General features: G+C 35.8%; 1 protein-coding gene across 2 annotated transcripts in view; it reads left to right on the forward strand.

The window, feature by feature from the left end:
- Positions 1 to 18,919, forward strand: part of LOC132701056 (neurotrimin-like) — a 142,396-nt gene that overhangs the window by 117,867 nt on the left and 5,610 nt on the right. The window contains exons 6-10 of one of the 2 annotated variants that reach the window (XM_060668707.1): positions 2,247 to 2,375; positions 9,560 to 9,700; positions 15,664 to 15,813; positions 15,994 to 16,059; positions 17,284 to 17,355. In XM_060668707.1, coding sequence (XP_060524690.1) covers positions 2,247 to 2,375; positions 9,560 to 9,700; positions 15,664 to 15,813; positions 15,994 to 16,059; positions 17,284 to 17,355 — 558 coding nt within the window. The remainder of the gene's footprint in view (positions 1 to 2,246; positions 2,376 to 9,559; positions 9,701 to 15,663; positions 15,814 to 15,993; positions 16,060 to 17,283; positions 17,356 to 18,919) is intronic. The other variant, XM_060668708.1, reaches the window with a different exon arrangement.

Here is an 18,919-nt window from a genome sequence, read left to right on the forward strand (position 1 = left end):
ATAAAATTAATTTTTTGAGGCGATATATTTAAATATATCGCTGATAATTAATTTCATGAGTCACGTTGTCTAATATGGTTTGTCCTTAAGGCGTTGTCAGTTTTAAATACCACGTTTAGGTCGTATTTCAAAAAACAAGTACCGCCGTGCAAATTAAAAAGAACGTATGCCCAAAGAATAAAAACGGTGGTAATGGTGCGACGTACAACGCTGCCATTGGTACAGATAGAATCAGCGTCTATTTTTTTTTTCTGTTTTTCTGTTTTTCCGTTCTCCGTTCTCTCTGTCACGGGTTTTAATTCAATAACTCTCGAGTCGTTTGAACTAGGTGCCTCAACTTTTGCTTCTTTTTTTACAGTTCACTAGGTGCACAAAGTGTTGGAAAATGGGGATGATTGCACAATGGCGGACATCTTTTATTTTTCAATTTTCATCTATTTATTGGACATTGCGAAAAAACGCAGAAGATTCGGCTCCATAAAATTTTATTCCTGAAAATTTTTCAATAATGTACAGGGTACGCCACAAATTCAAAAGAACTGAAAAATGGATCCCCCTATTATTGAAAATTGGCTATAACTTACAGACTATGCTTCGGATGTCGGTTCATTTTACATGACGATATAGCCCACATAAACAGCTAAAACTATTGATCGGCAAAATTTGTGAATGCTGGAGATCCGGGACCATAATTTTTATTTCAGGCATTTTTTCCATTATGTACAGGGTTTTTCAATTATAGACAAAAATCTAAAAGACTCTGAAAATTGCTGCTTTCTCTTTTATATTATTAGCCGTAAATCAATATTCGTGAAAAATATAGCCAATTGGTTTAAGCAGTATTATAGGCCACATCGAGAGCTACAATTTTTGTATTTACGGTTTTCGTCAATCACGTACGCTGTTCGAGATATTTGAAAAAATCCAAATGAAAATCACAATTTCTCTCCCTCAATCTAAACGCGATGAGGTCATTTACTATTATCACGTACTGACTGCATGATTTCAGAAAACAAGCATTTTCTTGAAAACCACTTACTCTATTGGAAAAAATCATATACCAGGAAACATGGGAGATCCATCTAACCAAAAGTAACCAATACATTTAATTTTAGCAAAAAAAGTGTATCAAGTGAGAAGTATCAGATTTCAATGCTATATTTAATATTTTGTTTTGCTTTAGGTTCAATTTTATTATTGCAAATAAAGTACCTTCTTTCTAAACTTTTAATTTTTGAATCAAGAACATTTTAGTTTTAGCGAGTTTCTCTCTATCCGAATATTGTTGAGTTTCATTTAATCATACCCAAATACACAAAACTGTTAGAATTCTTTGGCTAACATGGTTATGTCGTGTTATTGTTTTAGAGACACGCCTGTATTTAATTGAATTTTGAATATTCCTCCAGATCAGAGAAACCACGCAAAGCAGTACCTTCTATAGAAGTAAAATTATTTGTACAATACTGTACACCTACAGTATTGACTTGAAACAATTAATAAATTAAAATAAGAATTCTATACGGCGTATCCCGTGGCTCCGACCTCACAGTGCGCCATGCGAATTATTATTATCAAATTATAAAATAATTTTCTTATAATTATATTCGCATTATAGCCAATAGCAACAATTAACGATATGTATGTATGTATGTATTTGAGCCAATACATAAAAAAAATTTTTAGACAAAGGCTATTTATTCTTTTTCGCTTAAATACCACTAGTATTGGGGCTGACCACTTCTTAATTGACTAGACAAATTCAATGAAAATGTTTGAAATCTTTAAATCTTACAATTGTGTAGAGTCTTATCTATCATCATGTAATAAAAATAAGTATTTTATCATAAATTATTATGATATTGTGATGTCTAATGTTCCTATAACCCTCTTTAAGGAATAGCAATGAAAATATTCACTTCATTTAATTCTCGGAATGATAGGACGACGACGTAACCTACAATATACAAAAATTACATTAATAATTCGCCTCAAAATTGCATAAAACAAAATCTCGGAGAATTTTTTAAAACTATTTTGGCATACAAAAAAGGGAACAATTTAGAGTAGGTGCAGCCCAATATGAACTTGGACTTGAAGCACTTGAAGTCTTATTGTATCAAATATACATAATAGTATCCTTTGCACGTATTATTTCTGAGTCACATTCTCAATTGCAAAAGATTTTTACTAAAATATAATAGTTTACGTGATTTTTTTAAAACCTACCTAATTTTCGTTTTCAGTTAATGTGGTTGACGGCGAGATCCTCTTCATAACAAAGGTCAGTCGGCTTCATATGGGAGCCTATTTGTGTATAGCATCGAATGGCGTTCCCCCTTCAATCAGCAAGAGGGTTCAATTGAAAGTACAATGTAAGTTAATGTTTACAATACACGCTCTACTGATCCATCAATTTTCCCTCATGTGAGAAATCTTAAATGGATATCTTGATATATAGCGGTTGTGTAGTATTATCGGAACACGAGGGGAAGAATAATAGGAAATTCGATACCCGAAATGGAAGATGCTTTAAGCTTTCCGCATATACTGCGAATTTCCTATTAGGTAATTGCCGAACGTCCTGAATGACGACGGGATTTAATCTTGCTTCGTGAATTGACGTCGATGTATGTTTGGTTTACCAACTTTTAAAGTGCTATTCACTTTGTCGGAATGAAAGTCGTATAGTTTTTAAAAAAGGAGTTAGGGACAGTAACAAACCGACTATATTTAACTCTGTGATCGCCCAATTTGATGAATACAGTAAAGGGAGCATAAAAGATGCAGAAGCTCAAAGCAAAGAGGCAATTTATTGTAAAATCAAGCTTTCGCCCATGGATACAGGCTTCATCAGGACACTAAAAATATGTATATAATATATATATATATATATATATATATATATATATATATATATATATATATATATATATATATATATATATATATATATATATATATATATATATATATATATATATATATATATATATATATATATATATATATATATGCCAAGTGAGATTTTGGCGAAACGTCTGCTGGATTCCAGTCGGATGCAAGATTTGCAGGATTCCAGTCGGATGCAGGATTCCAGTCGGAGTTCAACAAGCGAACGGATGATATCCCGGAATATAGTGTCATCACATTTTTCCATCCGTGAATCAATACGTGAAAATATCATACACCTTTACGGGGAGGAGACCTTTACAGCCACCAAGTGTTATGAAAAACTAAGACAAAGGAGGGTTATTTCGCTATGCAACTTGAATTTTCTTATAAATTGCCGCAACCAGAACTTGCTGCCAACATTTACAAGGTTGTCTTATCACACACGCACTAGAAAGACGCAATCTATCCTGGATAAAGCTAGCAAGGCCGTACTCCAAGACCAGATCAGGCGGACCCGGTACGAAATTAGTGAGACTGAGCTACAACTTCTCAGACTCCATCTGAAACTGAGCAACAAGATCCATCAGTTGCTGTGGGACCGTATAGAATTATTAACATCATGGCGCACTGAGAAAGACAAGGACATCACTTCAAGAAAACTGTGGAAAAAATTAGAAATCCTTCAGTCAAATTCCAAAAAATCAGGACAAGTGCCAAATACAAACCGAAGCAGTACAGTTCATAATATTTCAGCATACCATCTTTCCGAGACAGAAGTCAGCGTACTGAATAAAGGATTTAACTATGCAGTAGCTCCAAAAAGATTACCCGTCGAAGAGATCTCGTTTCCAACGTCGAAGCAAGTCTTTTCACCATAGACTAACAAGATGCGGAGTTAATTAGGCAAGATGTCGCCAGAGTCTTAAGACAGTCAAAACCACCGCAACCAAACTTAAGCAGAGAAGAAATGCAAGCCTTAAAGAATCTAAACAAAAACGAAAATATTCTAATAATGCCAGCAGACAAAGGAAATGCCACTGTCGTCATGAATACGTCGGATTATAATGCAAAATTGGAGGATATTTTGAACGACCCAATATACAAACTACTCACCAGAGATCCCACGACATATTTGGAAAAAACAACTAAGTCCAAAATTCTCGATTCATCAATAAACGAGGATACAAAGAAGAAACTTATTCCGAGGGAAAAATCGAGTCGTTGCCCAAAATTCTACGGGCTCCCAAAGATCCATAAGGACGGGGTTCCCCTGCGTCCAATCGTAAGCGCCTTTAACTCACCATTGTGTAAGCTGGAAAAACATCTGGCCAGTGCACTTCAGCCCACAGTGGAAAAGGTAGATTCCTATCTTAAAAACTCAGAACATTTCACTCAGATTTTAGGTTCTCTCAGGATTGACAAGGACGACAATATGGAAAGTTTCGATGTCAAATCCCTCTACCCGAGCATTCCAGTAGAAGAGGCACTCTTGCTTATAGAAGAAAACGAAGATCTGTCAAGACATTGCCTGAAAAACGCTTACTTTATGTACAACGGGAAAATTTACCGACAAGTAGATGGAGCAGCAATGGGATCATCTCTCTCACCTGTGATTGCCAACCTCTTCATGATTTACTTCGAAAAGAAAGCAATAGAGAAGGCAAATCTGAAGCCAAAACTATGGACAAGATACGTAGATGACGTATTTGTTGTATGGCCTTTTGGCAAGGAGGAGCTTTTGAAATTCCTAGATCATCTGAATTCCATTCACCCAAGGATTCAATTTACAATAGAACTTAAAGAGGATAACAGTCTGCCCTTTTTAGATGTGCATATCACAAGGACCGAAGATGGACACTTGGAACACACTGTCTATAGAAAACCAACACACACTAATAGATATCTGAACGCTAAATCTCATCAGGCTCACAAATGAGAGGAACAGAGATGAAGAACTGAAGAGAATTAGTACCTGTCTTCGACAAAACGGATACCGAAGGCGCATCATCAGCAAGGCAATCAGTAAACAACAACAGCCGCAGCAGAGAGTGCACGACGAGAACCAACAAAGATCGATCGCTGTCCTGCCATACATCAAGGGGGTTACTGACAAAATCGGCCACGCCAGAAAAGAAACTTCGTCTAGAAAATGATGAACTGCGAATGCAGGTCAACGCTATGAAAACAGAACAGAACGACAAACGACAAGAAAGATCAGAGACTATAAAATGTGACGCGTGTGCACGGGCGGAAAAAAGAGTCTTGAGACATTAGCAGCTCAAAAAAGAGGAGACTTTCGAGTGCTACCAGTCCATCGGTGAAGAGAACTGGGAAGAAAACGTATTTTACGATTTGGAAAGTATCGAGGGACCAGCGCAAGACACCGCAACGGAGTGGGACCTAATTCTGCCGTGTAATACTAAATTGGAGTCGCGCAACAAAGAGATCAATAGAACAATCGACAAATTTGAGGCCAAACATGATATTATGTCTCAAAACAAGAGAGAAGGTGAAGTTGCCATCATGGTGCACTCCGTGGGCTTTCCTGACGTTAGTGGAAAATTAGTGCAGTCCACTAGGTGGATATTCTACCCTATCTTGAGCGAAAAATCCACTCAGTCAGAAGTGGGCGACTCAGAGATGTTCGAGGCTCTACGCAGGATCAAAATCCAAGTCATAAAACAGGATAGAACTAATATAGCGATTCTCGATAACGATGAGATCACCGGAACCATAATGACACGAATGCTGCAGTTCTTATTCTGCGATACCCCAGTACGTATTGCAAAAATTCGACGAGAACAGTACCAGCCAAGCCAGCATATAAAACGCAACAAACGAATCCGAGGAAACCCAAGGAAGATGCGCTGCTGATAGAAATGAAAGACACGAGCTTTGCGGACCTCCTTAAGGCCGTTAAAACTGCTGTAGATCCTAGCGCCATTGGCGTCGACATTGGACAACTTAGAAAAACAAGAAACGGCCAAGTCTTACTTACCGTCAATAATGGATTCGATCGAGCTGAACTGCTAAAAAGGGAAATTGGTGAAAAGGTACCCGGGGCCACTGCACATTTGCTAAAAAGCAAAAAAGTTCTCCACGTTAAAGACCTGGACGAAGTTACTACAACTGACGAGATCAAAAAGGCTGTTTCTAAGGCAACGGGCACCAACCCCAGTAATGTAGACGTAAGAGCTCTCAGACCAGCTTACGGAGGCAGGCAAAATGCCACATTAATTGTAAGCGAGGCGAAAGCAGAAAAACTTATCAATCTTAAGACGATAAAAATCGGCTGGACTAGTTGCCGAATTTACGAAAGGCAGAGAGAAGACCGATGCTTCAGATGCTGGGGATTAGGGCATGTCAAGTCGCAATGTAAAGGGCCACATAGAGAAAAACTATGTCGGAAATGTGGGCACGAGGGCCACAAAACAGATACATGCTCGAATAAACCATTCTGCCTCCAATGTAAAGCAGAGGGCCATCAAACCGGCTCCCCTAGATGCCCATCAAAAGTGCAGGCGGCGGTAGCGCCAAAGAAAGCAACCGCACCCACACAATCATCAGATTCCTCCAAATAAATACCAACAGAACTCGCGTAGCCCAAGATCTGGCGCTGGCAACCGCGATAGACATGCAAGCAGAAGTGTTGATAGTAAGCGAACCTAATAGAATCGCCATTCAGAATAGAAAGGACTGGATTAAGGATAACGAGTGCAAAGCTGCCATAAAAGTCATTGGAAATAACATAGCAATTAAAAGGCAGGGTAGCGGTTCCGGATATTGCTTTATAGAAACGGTAGACTTTACCATCTTTAGTTGTTATTTCTCCGGCAACGACGAGATTGATCAACTGGACGAGGCTCTATTTGAAATCGGCAGGATGGTGCAAGGCAACAACGAAAAGGCTATCATTGCTGAGGACTTTAATGCCAAATCTACGGAGTGGGGTATGACGCATACTGACGCGAGGGGCGAAATGGTCACAGAGTGGATGGCCGCCAACGGCTTAATCACTGTAAACCAGGGAAACTCGCCAACGTTTCAAAGCCAAGGCTACGGTTCGATTCTTGATCTCACCATAGTGACTGAAGGCTGTATGAAAATCGGACAATGGAGAGTAGTTGAAACAGAAACGTTAAGTGATCACAACTACATAACTTTTGAAGTAAAAAATAGTGACCCGACAGTGGTACGGCAAAGAGAATGCAGAGGCTGGCAAGTCAAAAAACTTGACAGAAATAAGCTTCACAATGCAATGGGGTCGCTTGGCGAAGACGGACCATCGGCAAGAGATTTCTCAGAAGAGTTGGCAACGCTGTGTGACATCTCAATGCCAAAGAAAAGGAGTTTCAGGAACAAACAGCCTGCGTACTGGTGGAACAGCGAAATAGCGGAACTTCGTAGAGACTGTATAAATAAGCGACGGAAATACACAAGAACTGTCAAACATGGCATTATTCGAGATACACTAAGAACATGGGAGGAATACAAAGAAAGCAAGATAGCTCTCAGAGACAAAATCAAGAAGGCAAAGAAAGAGTGCTGGACGCGGCTCCTTGACGACGTTGATCGTGACATCTGGGGCGATGGTTACAAAATCGCGATGAAGAGCCTTTCTGGATTTCCGCCACGACCTAACCTAAGCATGGAAGCAACAGAGAAGATCGTACGACATCTATTTCCGTGTCATGACGCGGTATCGTTTGCTCGCGACGATGGTGCGAAGCCTGTAGTATTCACCGTGGATGAACTAAGCAACGCTGCTGCGAAACTTAAGAACAAGAAGGCGGCAGGCCCTGGAGGGGTCCCGGCCGAAATCCTTAAGGAGCTGGTGGCGACAAAGTCTGAATATGTATTAGCCACCTATAATAAGCTAGCAGAAAAAATCTGCTTTCCAGCGGAGTGGAAGGCAGCTAGGATGATCCTGCTGAGGAAAGGCGACCACACGCTGGAGAACCCATCGTCCTATAGACCAATCTGCCTGCTGGATGCAGAGGGAAAACTTTACGAGCAACTAGTGATTGCACGCCTGCACAGGGAAATTGAGCGTACTGGTGGTCTGTCGGCTAGGCAGTATGGCTTTAGGAGCGGTAGACAAACAGTTGATGCCATAGCAAGGGTTATTGAAATCTCCAACAAGGCTTCAAATTTCGCGCATGCAAATCGTAGACTGGCGGTTATAATAACTCTTGATGTCCGAAATGCCTTTAATAGTGCCTCGTGGCAATTAATCCTGGAGGAATTAAGAAAGCGCCAAATGGACGAAGGCCTAATAAACTTAATAGCGTCATACCTCTCTGACAGGGAGATCCTATTGGAGGCACAGGGACAGGCAAAGGGGATCGGCATAACAAGCGGAGTACCACAGGGCTCGGTCCTTGGACCCACACTGTGGAACGTGCTCTATGATAGGCTTTTTGCGTTGGAGATGCCAAACGGAGTGACACTAATAGGGTTTGCCGACGACATCGGCATGATTATGGTAGCAAAGAACGAGGAGCTCCTGATGTGCAACGCAAACACGGCGCTACAGAGAGTTGCGCGATGGCTCGAGCAGAGACGGTTGACCCTAGCGCCGGAGAAAACCAAAGCAGTGTTGCTAACCACAAAACGGAAGATAGGCCACGTTGTTTTCGATGTTATGGGTAGTGAGATTGGCTTGAGTGACGCTGTCAAGTACCTGGGAGTGTGGCTTGACAGAAAGCTAAGTTTCGCTGAGCACGTAAAGCGAACTGTGCAAAAGGCAGAAAAAACGACTTCTGCGCTGTTGTGTCTAATGCCAAACATAGGCGGACCAATATCATCCAAACGGAGACTTCTAGCGAGCGTGGTGCACTCTCAGATACTGTATGGGGCCCCAGTCTGGAGCAAGATTACCGAGAATAATAGCTGTGTTATCAACACTACAAGGAAAGCTATCACTGAGAGTGTGCAGCGCGTACAGAACGGTGTCCACGGAGGGAATTAGCGTAATAGCGGGGATTCCGCCGATAGCGCTACTTCTAGAGGAACGGCGGCAAAGATACTCAGGAGCAACAAAAAACGAAGCACGAAATATCCTCCAAACCAGCTGGCAAAAGAAATGGGACACGGGGACCTATGGCCGATGGACAAACCAGTTAATCCCGGACATACAACAGTGGATTAATCGCCCGCGTGGGGAAGTGGACTACTTTCTCACGCAGGCTCTATCGGGGCATGGTTGCTTTGGAAAATATCTGTTCGACCGAGGACGCGCCCAGTGACTGTCAGTACTGCGGCCTGTTGGACGACGTGGAGCACACACTGTTTCATTGCCACAGGTGGATATATATATATATATATATATATATATATATATATATATATATATATATATATATATATATATATATATATATATATATATATATATATATATATATATATATGTATGCATGGGCGGAAGCTTGATTTTACAATAAATTGCCTCTTTGCTTGGAGCTTTGACATTTTTTATTGCTCCCTTTATTGTATTCATGAACTTGGGGCTATCTCAGGGTTCAATATAGTCGTGTGTTATTAAAAAAGTGTATTTGTCACAACTCTAAATCCGCAAGAGATTTCTCTAGTGTTATTTTTCGGAACATCGTCAATTTAAGGGTCGACTTTATTTTTTATTTTTTTGTTTCCGCTTTGCTAGTTCCTCCGATGCTGTCCATACCTAATCAGCTCGAGGGTGCTTACATCGGTCAAGAAGTGACGCTGGAGTGCCGGACGGAAGCTTTTCCTACTTCCATCAATTACTGGACCACAGAACGAGGCGACATGATTATATCAGGTAGTAGTATTGGACAGTTGGCTTTGCCTCGTTTTATATATTATTTTGCTCGAAAACAAATTAATTCAAATACCTCGAGTTAGTGACGTTTGGATAAGGAAATTAAAGATTGATTATTTCATGCATCAAAAACTTGTCCTTTATTGGAACTCACAATCCATTATTAAGAATTTGCAATTTAAAAATAATTGTCACTCACTTAGATTTCACTGTGAAGGGCAGAATTAAAAATGTGTCCATTTGTCATTCGTAGCTATTGTCGTTGTGCTATTGAAAAATGCTTTATAATCAAAAATGTTTATTAAATTAAATTTATTTCATTATTTTTTATCGGTGAAATGAATCTAAAAATGGTTTAAATGCCTCTGGTATGCATATAACATATTAAGTTATTATTAGTAATGTGGTAGAATACAGGATCTTGCGGCAAGGAATTTCGACGGTTTTGCAGAGACAACAAAATTGATCCATATTGTAATATTTTTCAAGGCGACTCACCTTGCGCAGACAAACCGCAGAAAGAAAATAACTAACAAAAAACTGACTTTAATTTACTTAGAATCGTGCACTTAATAAACAGTAAAATTTTAATCCAAGTTCACTCTACTTTTTAAGTGATTGAAGTAAATGGGATAAAACTATTAAAAATAAATCAGAGGATTGATCAAATTGGATTCTTTCCCAACAAGTAGATAAGCCGTTTTTTAGATATTTATCTCCGGGTAGCATTGCATAACAAAAACGATAATCTAGGAACCCAAAGAACATTTTCATGTGTATGAAATTTTGTTCGAAATTAAATTAAAAATCAATAAACAGTTTTTAGTAAATTACTAACATTTACCCACATGAAAATAAATTAATTTAAAAAATTAATAGACTAAATAAATTGTAATCTGTATTGTACAAAATCACGACCACCATTCGACCACAAAACGAATGAATCAAAATAAGCAGCACCCAAATTTATTTTAATTTATTCGGTATTAAATAACATACGAAATAATATTTTATTAATACCGCATTTAATATACGTTTGGCTTGTTTCTAATTGAATTGCAATGCATCGGGATTACACTTTCATAATTAGTTATTGCTTTTCTGACAACGAAAAGGTCAAACAGCGCCGTTTTAATATACTAAATTTTAATAGTCTTAAACGAAAAAGCAAAAAAGTTAAAAAAAAATGCAAAAAAATATATTTAAGGCTAGTTCTAAAATAAACTACGCTATTAATTACGTTATTAGTGCCCTCAAGTTTCTTTTCATTAACTTAATCGAGAGGAAATTTATATCAAAGAAAATCCAAATTATAAATCAAAACCGATACATTTCGCACATCGGCCACTCTTCAAAAAAATACAGTTTAGAATACATTCTTAAGCAACAATTTTGATATTACTATTAGTGTTTGGCATCAAATATTTTCACAACTTTCAAGTGTAATAATTACATTTAAACCTTTTACATGGAAATGTACTTATAGCGCAAAAAAAACGGGAAACTTGGGTAGGTACCTTTGAATAAACCTAGCGAATGTGTTCATTCTGAAATTCATTAATCAATGTGCAAAATGAACGTAAAACAGATATTCCATTAATCATGGCGGTGTAGAGAGCATTATCCTGTAGTTAATTAATTAGGAACCAAAAAAAATCGCGGCTTTAGAATGCGGCAGCTTGCGTTCAAGTTGTAACGTATTTTATGCATAGTAAGGGAATACAAGTGACTAACACTGAAATCAAGATCTGGATGGTCCGAGAACTCTTTTGAATTTTTGTGCACATCGAGCTGGTATTTTTATTTCGTAGAGTTACGAAACGGAGATTTTTTTAAAAAAACTTCTGTAGTAATTAAAATTAATCAGTAGCGGAACATAAATTGAGGTTATAGTACAACCATAACTTTGCTTCCCATATTCTATACACTGATAAGAATACTACCAAGCTAATAGTTGGTATTACATATCGTGACGTCCTTGCATTCTCTAATTACGTCTTTTTTGATATTGAATCATTTAAACAAGTTGTTATAATTACAATTCAATGACGAAATTCTAAAGTAAATTAATGGAAAGAATTAGTTTCCTCTAAATTATTTCAAATAATTCACGAATGGCGTTTGCGGAGCTGCAACCACATCTCCACAGGTGATTGATCGTAGTAAAGTCTAGATCCCAACTGTCACATCCCATATAACAACCGAAACTAAATATAATATTCGATCATTCTTTGAGGTTATTTCAGTTTTAAGTAGTCGTTAGTGACTAATGCTTTTATTCCCGGAAAAATTCTGCCAACTGTATAGTGTTTAATTTATTTATTGATCTAGTTATCTGTTTGCTTATGTACATATTTACAATTTTAGAAATTCAAAAATTAATTGATCAGAAACTGTAAAATCCAATTAATGTCTGAAGATTCAGATATACGTTTAACAAACCATCATGCTCAAAATCTAAAGATCTTTTATTATGCCAAGAATAATTGTTAGAAGTTGTTGAACCTGGTATGGATCACTTCATTATATGATCAACTGTTAATGAGGTATAAACACACTTTATTTACCATTTTATTTATTTACCATTATTTCATACTCACGGCAACTTGACTTCAATGTCTATATTACAAAAAAAGTGTTTCCCTATTAATATATTTTATATGCAATATTTTGTTTGATCGTATTGTTAAAATTGCTGCTAATAGCTAACAGCTAATAGGAACAGTTTCGTTAATTATATTAATATATCTCTAGCGAAAAGTAACCACACTCGAAAAATCGCTAAGGTAATACTTGAATCATACTTATAATGTGGTTTAGCGGCGGTATAAATCCGGGATGTTTTAAACTTATGTATGTATATTGGCTCTGAAACGAGTTCTGTAAGTTAAATACCAAGGGTGCCCAAGAATAAACTATACTATGGAACAATGAAGCAGAGCGCAGCTTTCTTCTGTCCTCCATTGATAACGAATTAGTCTGGCGTAGTATGTAAAAAACTGATTCACGGCGGCGAATACCGTAAAAAAACCTCGAGCAGGATTTTTGCACGCGTTGAATTCTATTTCTATTAGCTCTATCTACACAAGGACCATAGACCACGTCAGCAAAGTTAAAACGACTAAGAACTAAAGTATCCAACAGTTGTAACTTTAAATCTTAAATTAGAATCAAACAATGAACCTAAATCCCACAAGAATCCACTCTCATCTGTTCCGACTTTAATTATATTGTTCTTGTGTAGAAATAGATTATTTTTCATTTCAGTCTTCATTAATGTTTTCTTCTACGTTATTGTTTAAAATTCTCCTAACAATTATATTCAAGAAACATTCTGCAAATAATATAATCTTATTTGTCTGATCCTGATCTCTTTACAGAAGAAAAGTTCATTCCTAAATAACATTCCCCAAATCATTTGGATTAAGACCTCTTGACAAAATCGGATCTGACATTGTCTCAAATGGAATTGCTTGAAATGCTTCGGGCTTTTATTATTTTTGTCGCCCCGTTGGCGACTAAGGTTGACCGTACACAAAATATGTATAAAAATGTCCTTTTTTCGTCTTTCATATCGACAATGAAATCAACCATATGGTTATTAGATATTACTGGGGTTATAAATACTGTAAAAATACAGAATACCCATAGCCTTAAATTTCACACACTAACCTGCAATTCTTCTTTCGAAACATCGATCTCTGCACATGAAACCCCTTTTTCCTGAAAAATTTAATAGGCATATTTTGAACTTTGAACTTGAGCTGAAAACTGACGAATTACATTGATTATTAAATCAATTTTGTCCTTTCTCAACATTTTTTATGTGTACTTCTGAAGTGTGTATAGTATCGACATAGCATATCTAGTATATATGGTATCAACAAATCATTGATAGTAATTCAAAAGTGATTTGTAATATATAATTTTGGTGGCCTTCCTCTCAAAAAAAAACGAGAGAAAAATTATCGCAATAAAGGAACTAGGTATATTAATTCAGTGTGCACCTACTCATTTTGTTATAAATTAATTTGGCTATAAATTTCGAACTGTTATAGTTTCTTAGCCTTCGTAGCTGCGGTGAAAAAGTTTTTGCATTCGCGGGTCTTTATAATAGTGATGCAATTACCGCAGTCGGGTAATTAAAAAGTATACGTCTAGAATAATTTATTAATTATGATGCGGTGGGGAGCGCTCCCATGATACTTTTTACATATTATAATGAAGTTTTTTTTTAAACATTAAAGTTTGTCCAACTTTATACATAAACACATCAGTATTACCAAACAAATGTTTTTTAACCATCCACCAAAGTTTTGTGTATGAAGAAGAATATATCGACTAAATCAAATTTGGAGTTTTAGACGACCTCTGAGATGCTAGTGCAAGTTAACAATTAATAGTAATGCGTTGTAGTCGTTTTATATTTGCTTATTCTTAATATAGTTGTATTAATTATATTAAAATGCAACTACGCCTTATATAACATTTGAAACTTAACAGATTTGGTACCTAGCATTCATATTATGATCCTTACAGACAAGCGCTATCAATCAGTGCAATTTCTTTTTCTGATCTAAAACTCCCACACACATAGTCTAAGATCCGGTTTAAGAACAACACCCCTCATTCTTTTCCGTGATAAAATATATTTTTTTAATAATAAAACTTTTTGATTAATCAAATGAGAAATGATTGACAGTCTATATCTTAGCAAGACTATTTTTAATTAAAAATTAATTAATTTCATTTTTTTTCTTGGTTACCGTCTCAAAGGAAAAAAGTATATAGAAAATGCCATACAATGTTTGACTACCTTTTTTTAGGCAACAATACGTGTCAACCAGGTGTAAACAGGTAATCGGATGTAGTGATTTACCCTCATTCTTTTTCTTTAAAAAATCAATATGTAAATATACAGAATTTTATTACGAACCCAACGATATATGATTGACTTTCCAAATCGTGGCAAAGCTAATGATTGACACGATCTAAAGTTTCAATACTATCATGTAAAAATAAAGTGTGACTGCGAGTGCTATATCTTTTTTCATGTACGGCGGAGAAGGACAGCTGCGCATAAGACTCTTGCCAGAAAGAGAAAGGCGTGTGTTTAGTTCTCTGTGTATAAGACAAAGATAAATATATTCCCCCACTTAAAATTATTTTGGAGCCTTACCGCGTTTACAATGTATATAGTATATACCTATACATATTTATAAATACGGTTTTGTTTAGCAACGTGGTCTACTCCGTCTATTATTTATTAGTGTATTATTGTTTTGATAATTTTCAATAAACAAAAATGCAAAAATGAAGTGTTTTTTATGTGGTGAATCATAATAAAATAATATAATATAATAATAATGAGGGGTGTTGTTCTTAAACCGGATCCTCTACTAACACGGAGAGTCAGGTCACACGCCACTTAGTGAATATACTGCTGCTATTTGTCAAAAATGTCCCCAAAACATATTGATAAAGTTCTTTAGTCACTAGTTTTTTAAACTGTATAGTCAGTTCGTGTCAAATGAAACTCGTGACTAAAATGACGTTTATCAAACTTGTTGCATAATATACTATTACCAATGCATTTGTCCTCTAAATACCACTTTACGATTAACGCAATGCAACAATTTGGTTAGATAGTTCAGCAAAAAACTCAGAAGTCTAATGAAATAAATGGATGTACGCATTTATTTATTCGAAAAATATCTTAACACAAATTGTGTACATTTATGAATTAAATTCTGAAATAAAATGTACGTCAAAATATTTATTATATGATTGATGATATGCAGGATAAGAATCTTTACATTCCCAATGTAATAAAATGAATTAATCTTTTTATTTGATGTATTACGATTATAAAGAGAATTAAAATATGGTTTATGAAAAATGTCTACCTAAAGCACATCTATATTATATTTTTTAGAAAAACTCATTTTAAATTACTGTCTTCACAGGTGATAAATACGAGGCTGTGTCTATGGACAATGGATATAAAAAATACATGATGCTCAAGATCCGAAAAATTAACAAAAACGATTTCGGATCGTACAAATGTGTGGCCAAAAACTCATTAGGAGAAACTGATGGGGTAATAAAATTGGAAGGTGAGTAAATGGGAAAATGTGTAGGTAGAGAAATAAATTTAAACCGGCCGGGTTTTCGATATTTTGTATTCTTGTTTTTTGTTTCGTCCGCTCAATTGGAAAATCGTGTAAAATTAATTATAATCGAATGAATTAAAATAGGCATATTTTTTAATTTTGTAAAATAGTGAAGTTTTTCAGAGATCCCAGCTCCGACGACGATGAAGTCAATCACGTATCATGCGACCTCATCACATATCAAAAAGGGTGAGTTCTTTTGTGAAAAAAATAAATTTGTATTTAATATAACCATCGACGACCGAGTGCTTACTTCACCTAAGAGTATTTAGAGGATTATTCAATTATAAAGAATTCTCCTCCAATATGCAAACCCAAGCACTCTTAACCACAGATCTTTCACCTAAGAGGTGAACTTTTTTCTAAAACTTGTTTAAAAAGTAGTTTGCTTTTAATTGATTTAAATGATATCTATTTTGAATAACAAATTGTTTAAGGTATTAGTTAAATTATTTTTTCCTTTTAATTGGCTACAACTTTACTGACACTAAATTCAATACATTCAATATTGAGTGTTGCGAAGTCTTAGAAATGTCTCTTTTATTAAAAAAATGAATAAACTGTCATATAAAATGTATACTCAACAATTGTTTCTAACAATTGAAATATCAATGAAAAAACATTCAATCCGAAACTATTATACAGCAGGCAACACAAAAAAGCACAACCACAACAATCCACTGTTAATATTTTACTGATTAGTAATTAAAAATGGTACCCTGCAGAACACAGGATCAAGGTAAATTGTAACACTAGATGCAATCCCTAGTCTGTATGTTATGTAAAAGTTCTGTTTCAAGGTCTTTTATTAATAGTACTTTTATGTATATGAACAAGTTACTATAATTAACTAAATTACTAAAGTAAATAAGTCACAAAAATAAATAATCTTTTACTGCAGTAAAGTCACTCTTATACCGAGGAATACAGCACCACATTAGGAATATTAAATAGATACATTTATTAACTTATAATATATAGAAAATCTATCATTCTCGTTTTGTATTTCACAATTTTATACAAAAATCCATGTTAGGATTTCTTATGCTAGAGCTCTATATGATATATAAAATTCGAATATGAGTAGCTTTTTATAGAACTAAGAATATTGCAAGCATTAATTCACACTGTTAAATAACTATTATTAATTCACACTTTTTTTGCATAATTTGCAATCCCGTGATGTACTTTTTTCATTTTTTCGAAGTGTTCAGGAATTTCTTATATGTGTATGCTGTATAATGCAGAGAATTGAAAAAAGTCTCTGTAAGCGATATAAAAATACTATGAATGCCGCATTAGACTTCAAATAACCCAATTTGTATACAAAAGTTTCGAATCAAAATTGTATTCCCGCCACGAAAAACTTTTTATTTTTAGTTCGAAAATGAAAAACGACTTTTATGTGTGCAGGTACGAGGCGCGGTGATCGTCAGGACTCCGAGGCAGACAACTCCAGGAAGTTTGACGAATCCAGAATATCAGGTCAGAGTTTTTCTTTTGTTAGCTTTGCGTCTCGCAAAAACTTTTTATTAGTTCGAAATCTGGAACTAAGTTATTGGTTTATTAAAGTCAAAGTATGTGTACGTGACGCGTATGACGGATTAAAGAAAAATTCACTCGAATTTTCTCACTAATAGGTCAGGGAAGAATTTTAACTTTCAAGGCATAGCGATTCGGAAACTCTCGAGCGGGTTCGAGAACATTTCCTTGGACATACTGCAAGAACCGCTTCTAAAGTTGTTTGCTCTGCAACATCTTGTTGCAAAAAACTGGAACTTTGATTCCTAGCCTCATATTATTTTGTTACACGGGATATTACATGGACATTTAGTTCAAATTGGTTTGGTTCAAATTATACTGAATCTAAAAGAAGTTTGAACTTCGATCGTCTTTATTTAACTAAATTACACAATATTTCAGACAAATCACACTCCCTTATCAAATGTAAAATGAATTAGAAGATTTATACAAATTTAACCTATTTCTTTATTCTTGACCCAATTGGACTGCCTCCAATTCCAAATAAAAATTAATCAACCAAGTTGTGCACCGAGGACCCTTGATTATTAGTTGCAAAATCATGTATTTCTACTCTTGGATTGCTAAAAGCAGCTTCTTTAAGTTGTGCTAGTGAAGTCTCCTGTGGACAACAAGGTTCTCTGACGATTTAATGTTGTATTACTGGTGTTTCTGTCCTTGAAGTCGTATATTTAAAGGGCCTCTTGTCTCTCCGATATGTTAGTGACTCTAATCATAAAGTACACGTACTCTCTTTCTTGTTTCACTTGATTTGAAAACTGTTTTGATGTATACTTTTGTGCTATTCATCTGACCATTTCTAAGTGAATTTCAATGATTGAGAGAGTGTATCTTCGTCAAGTGTTCAAAGTTTTATGATGCCTGCTTTACACCTGGATATAGTTCTATAGAGAGATTTTTCATTATAACCGTTCTGAAACAAATCTGCTTTAACATTATCCAATTCAACGCCTAGTCACTTTGTTCGATTACATAAAGCTTTAACTATTCCAAGTTTCGTTGCTCCAGAATAGTTAGATTGATACCTTAGATATTTTACTATATGTGTTGGATTTAGATAACACATGTGCTGATTGTATTACTGACAAGGACATCTAGAAACGGCACGTTCGATATAATAATAAAATAGACAAAAGACAAGAAGAAAGAAACAGGCATGCTTATGAAAGTTTTGTGTGTAACGTAACTAAATTAAAACGCAGCTGGTACTTGTCAAAACAAGAATATATTTTGTATTTCGCAACAAGGGACATTTACCGAAAAATTTGACGCGAAACAAAAACACAAGACAAAGTAGCGAGACGCTAAAAAGGCGTCCCAGCTTTTAGACGCACTATTATATCTTTTCCTTATGTCGATTCCAGAAATGAATTCGGGCTGAAAATATAGACAATGCAATTTTTGTATAAGGCGTATTTACTGCATCACAGGCATTTTTGTCTCTCATGCTTTCAGGATTCCGCGGATATTGGTTTGCTTTGTTTGTTAGGTCATGCGAAAATATTTA

This window comes from Cylas formicarius, unplaced genomic scaffold, assembly GCF_029955315.1.
Source record: "Cylas formicarius isolate icCylForm1 unplaced genomic scaffold, icCylForm1.1 PGA_scaffold_4__25_contigs__length_36172078, whole genome shotgun sequence".
Taxonomy (NCBI): Eukaryota; Metazoa; Arthropoda; class Insecta; order Coleoptera; family Brentidae; genus Cylas; species Cylas formicarius.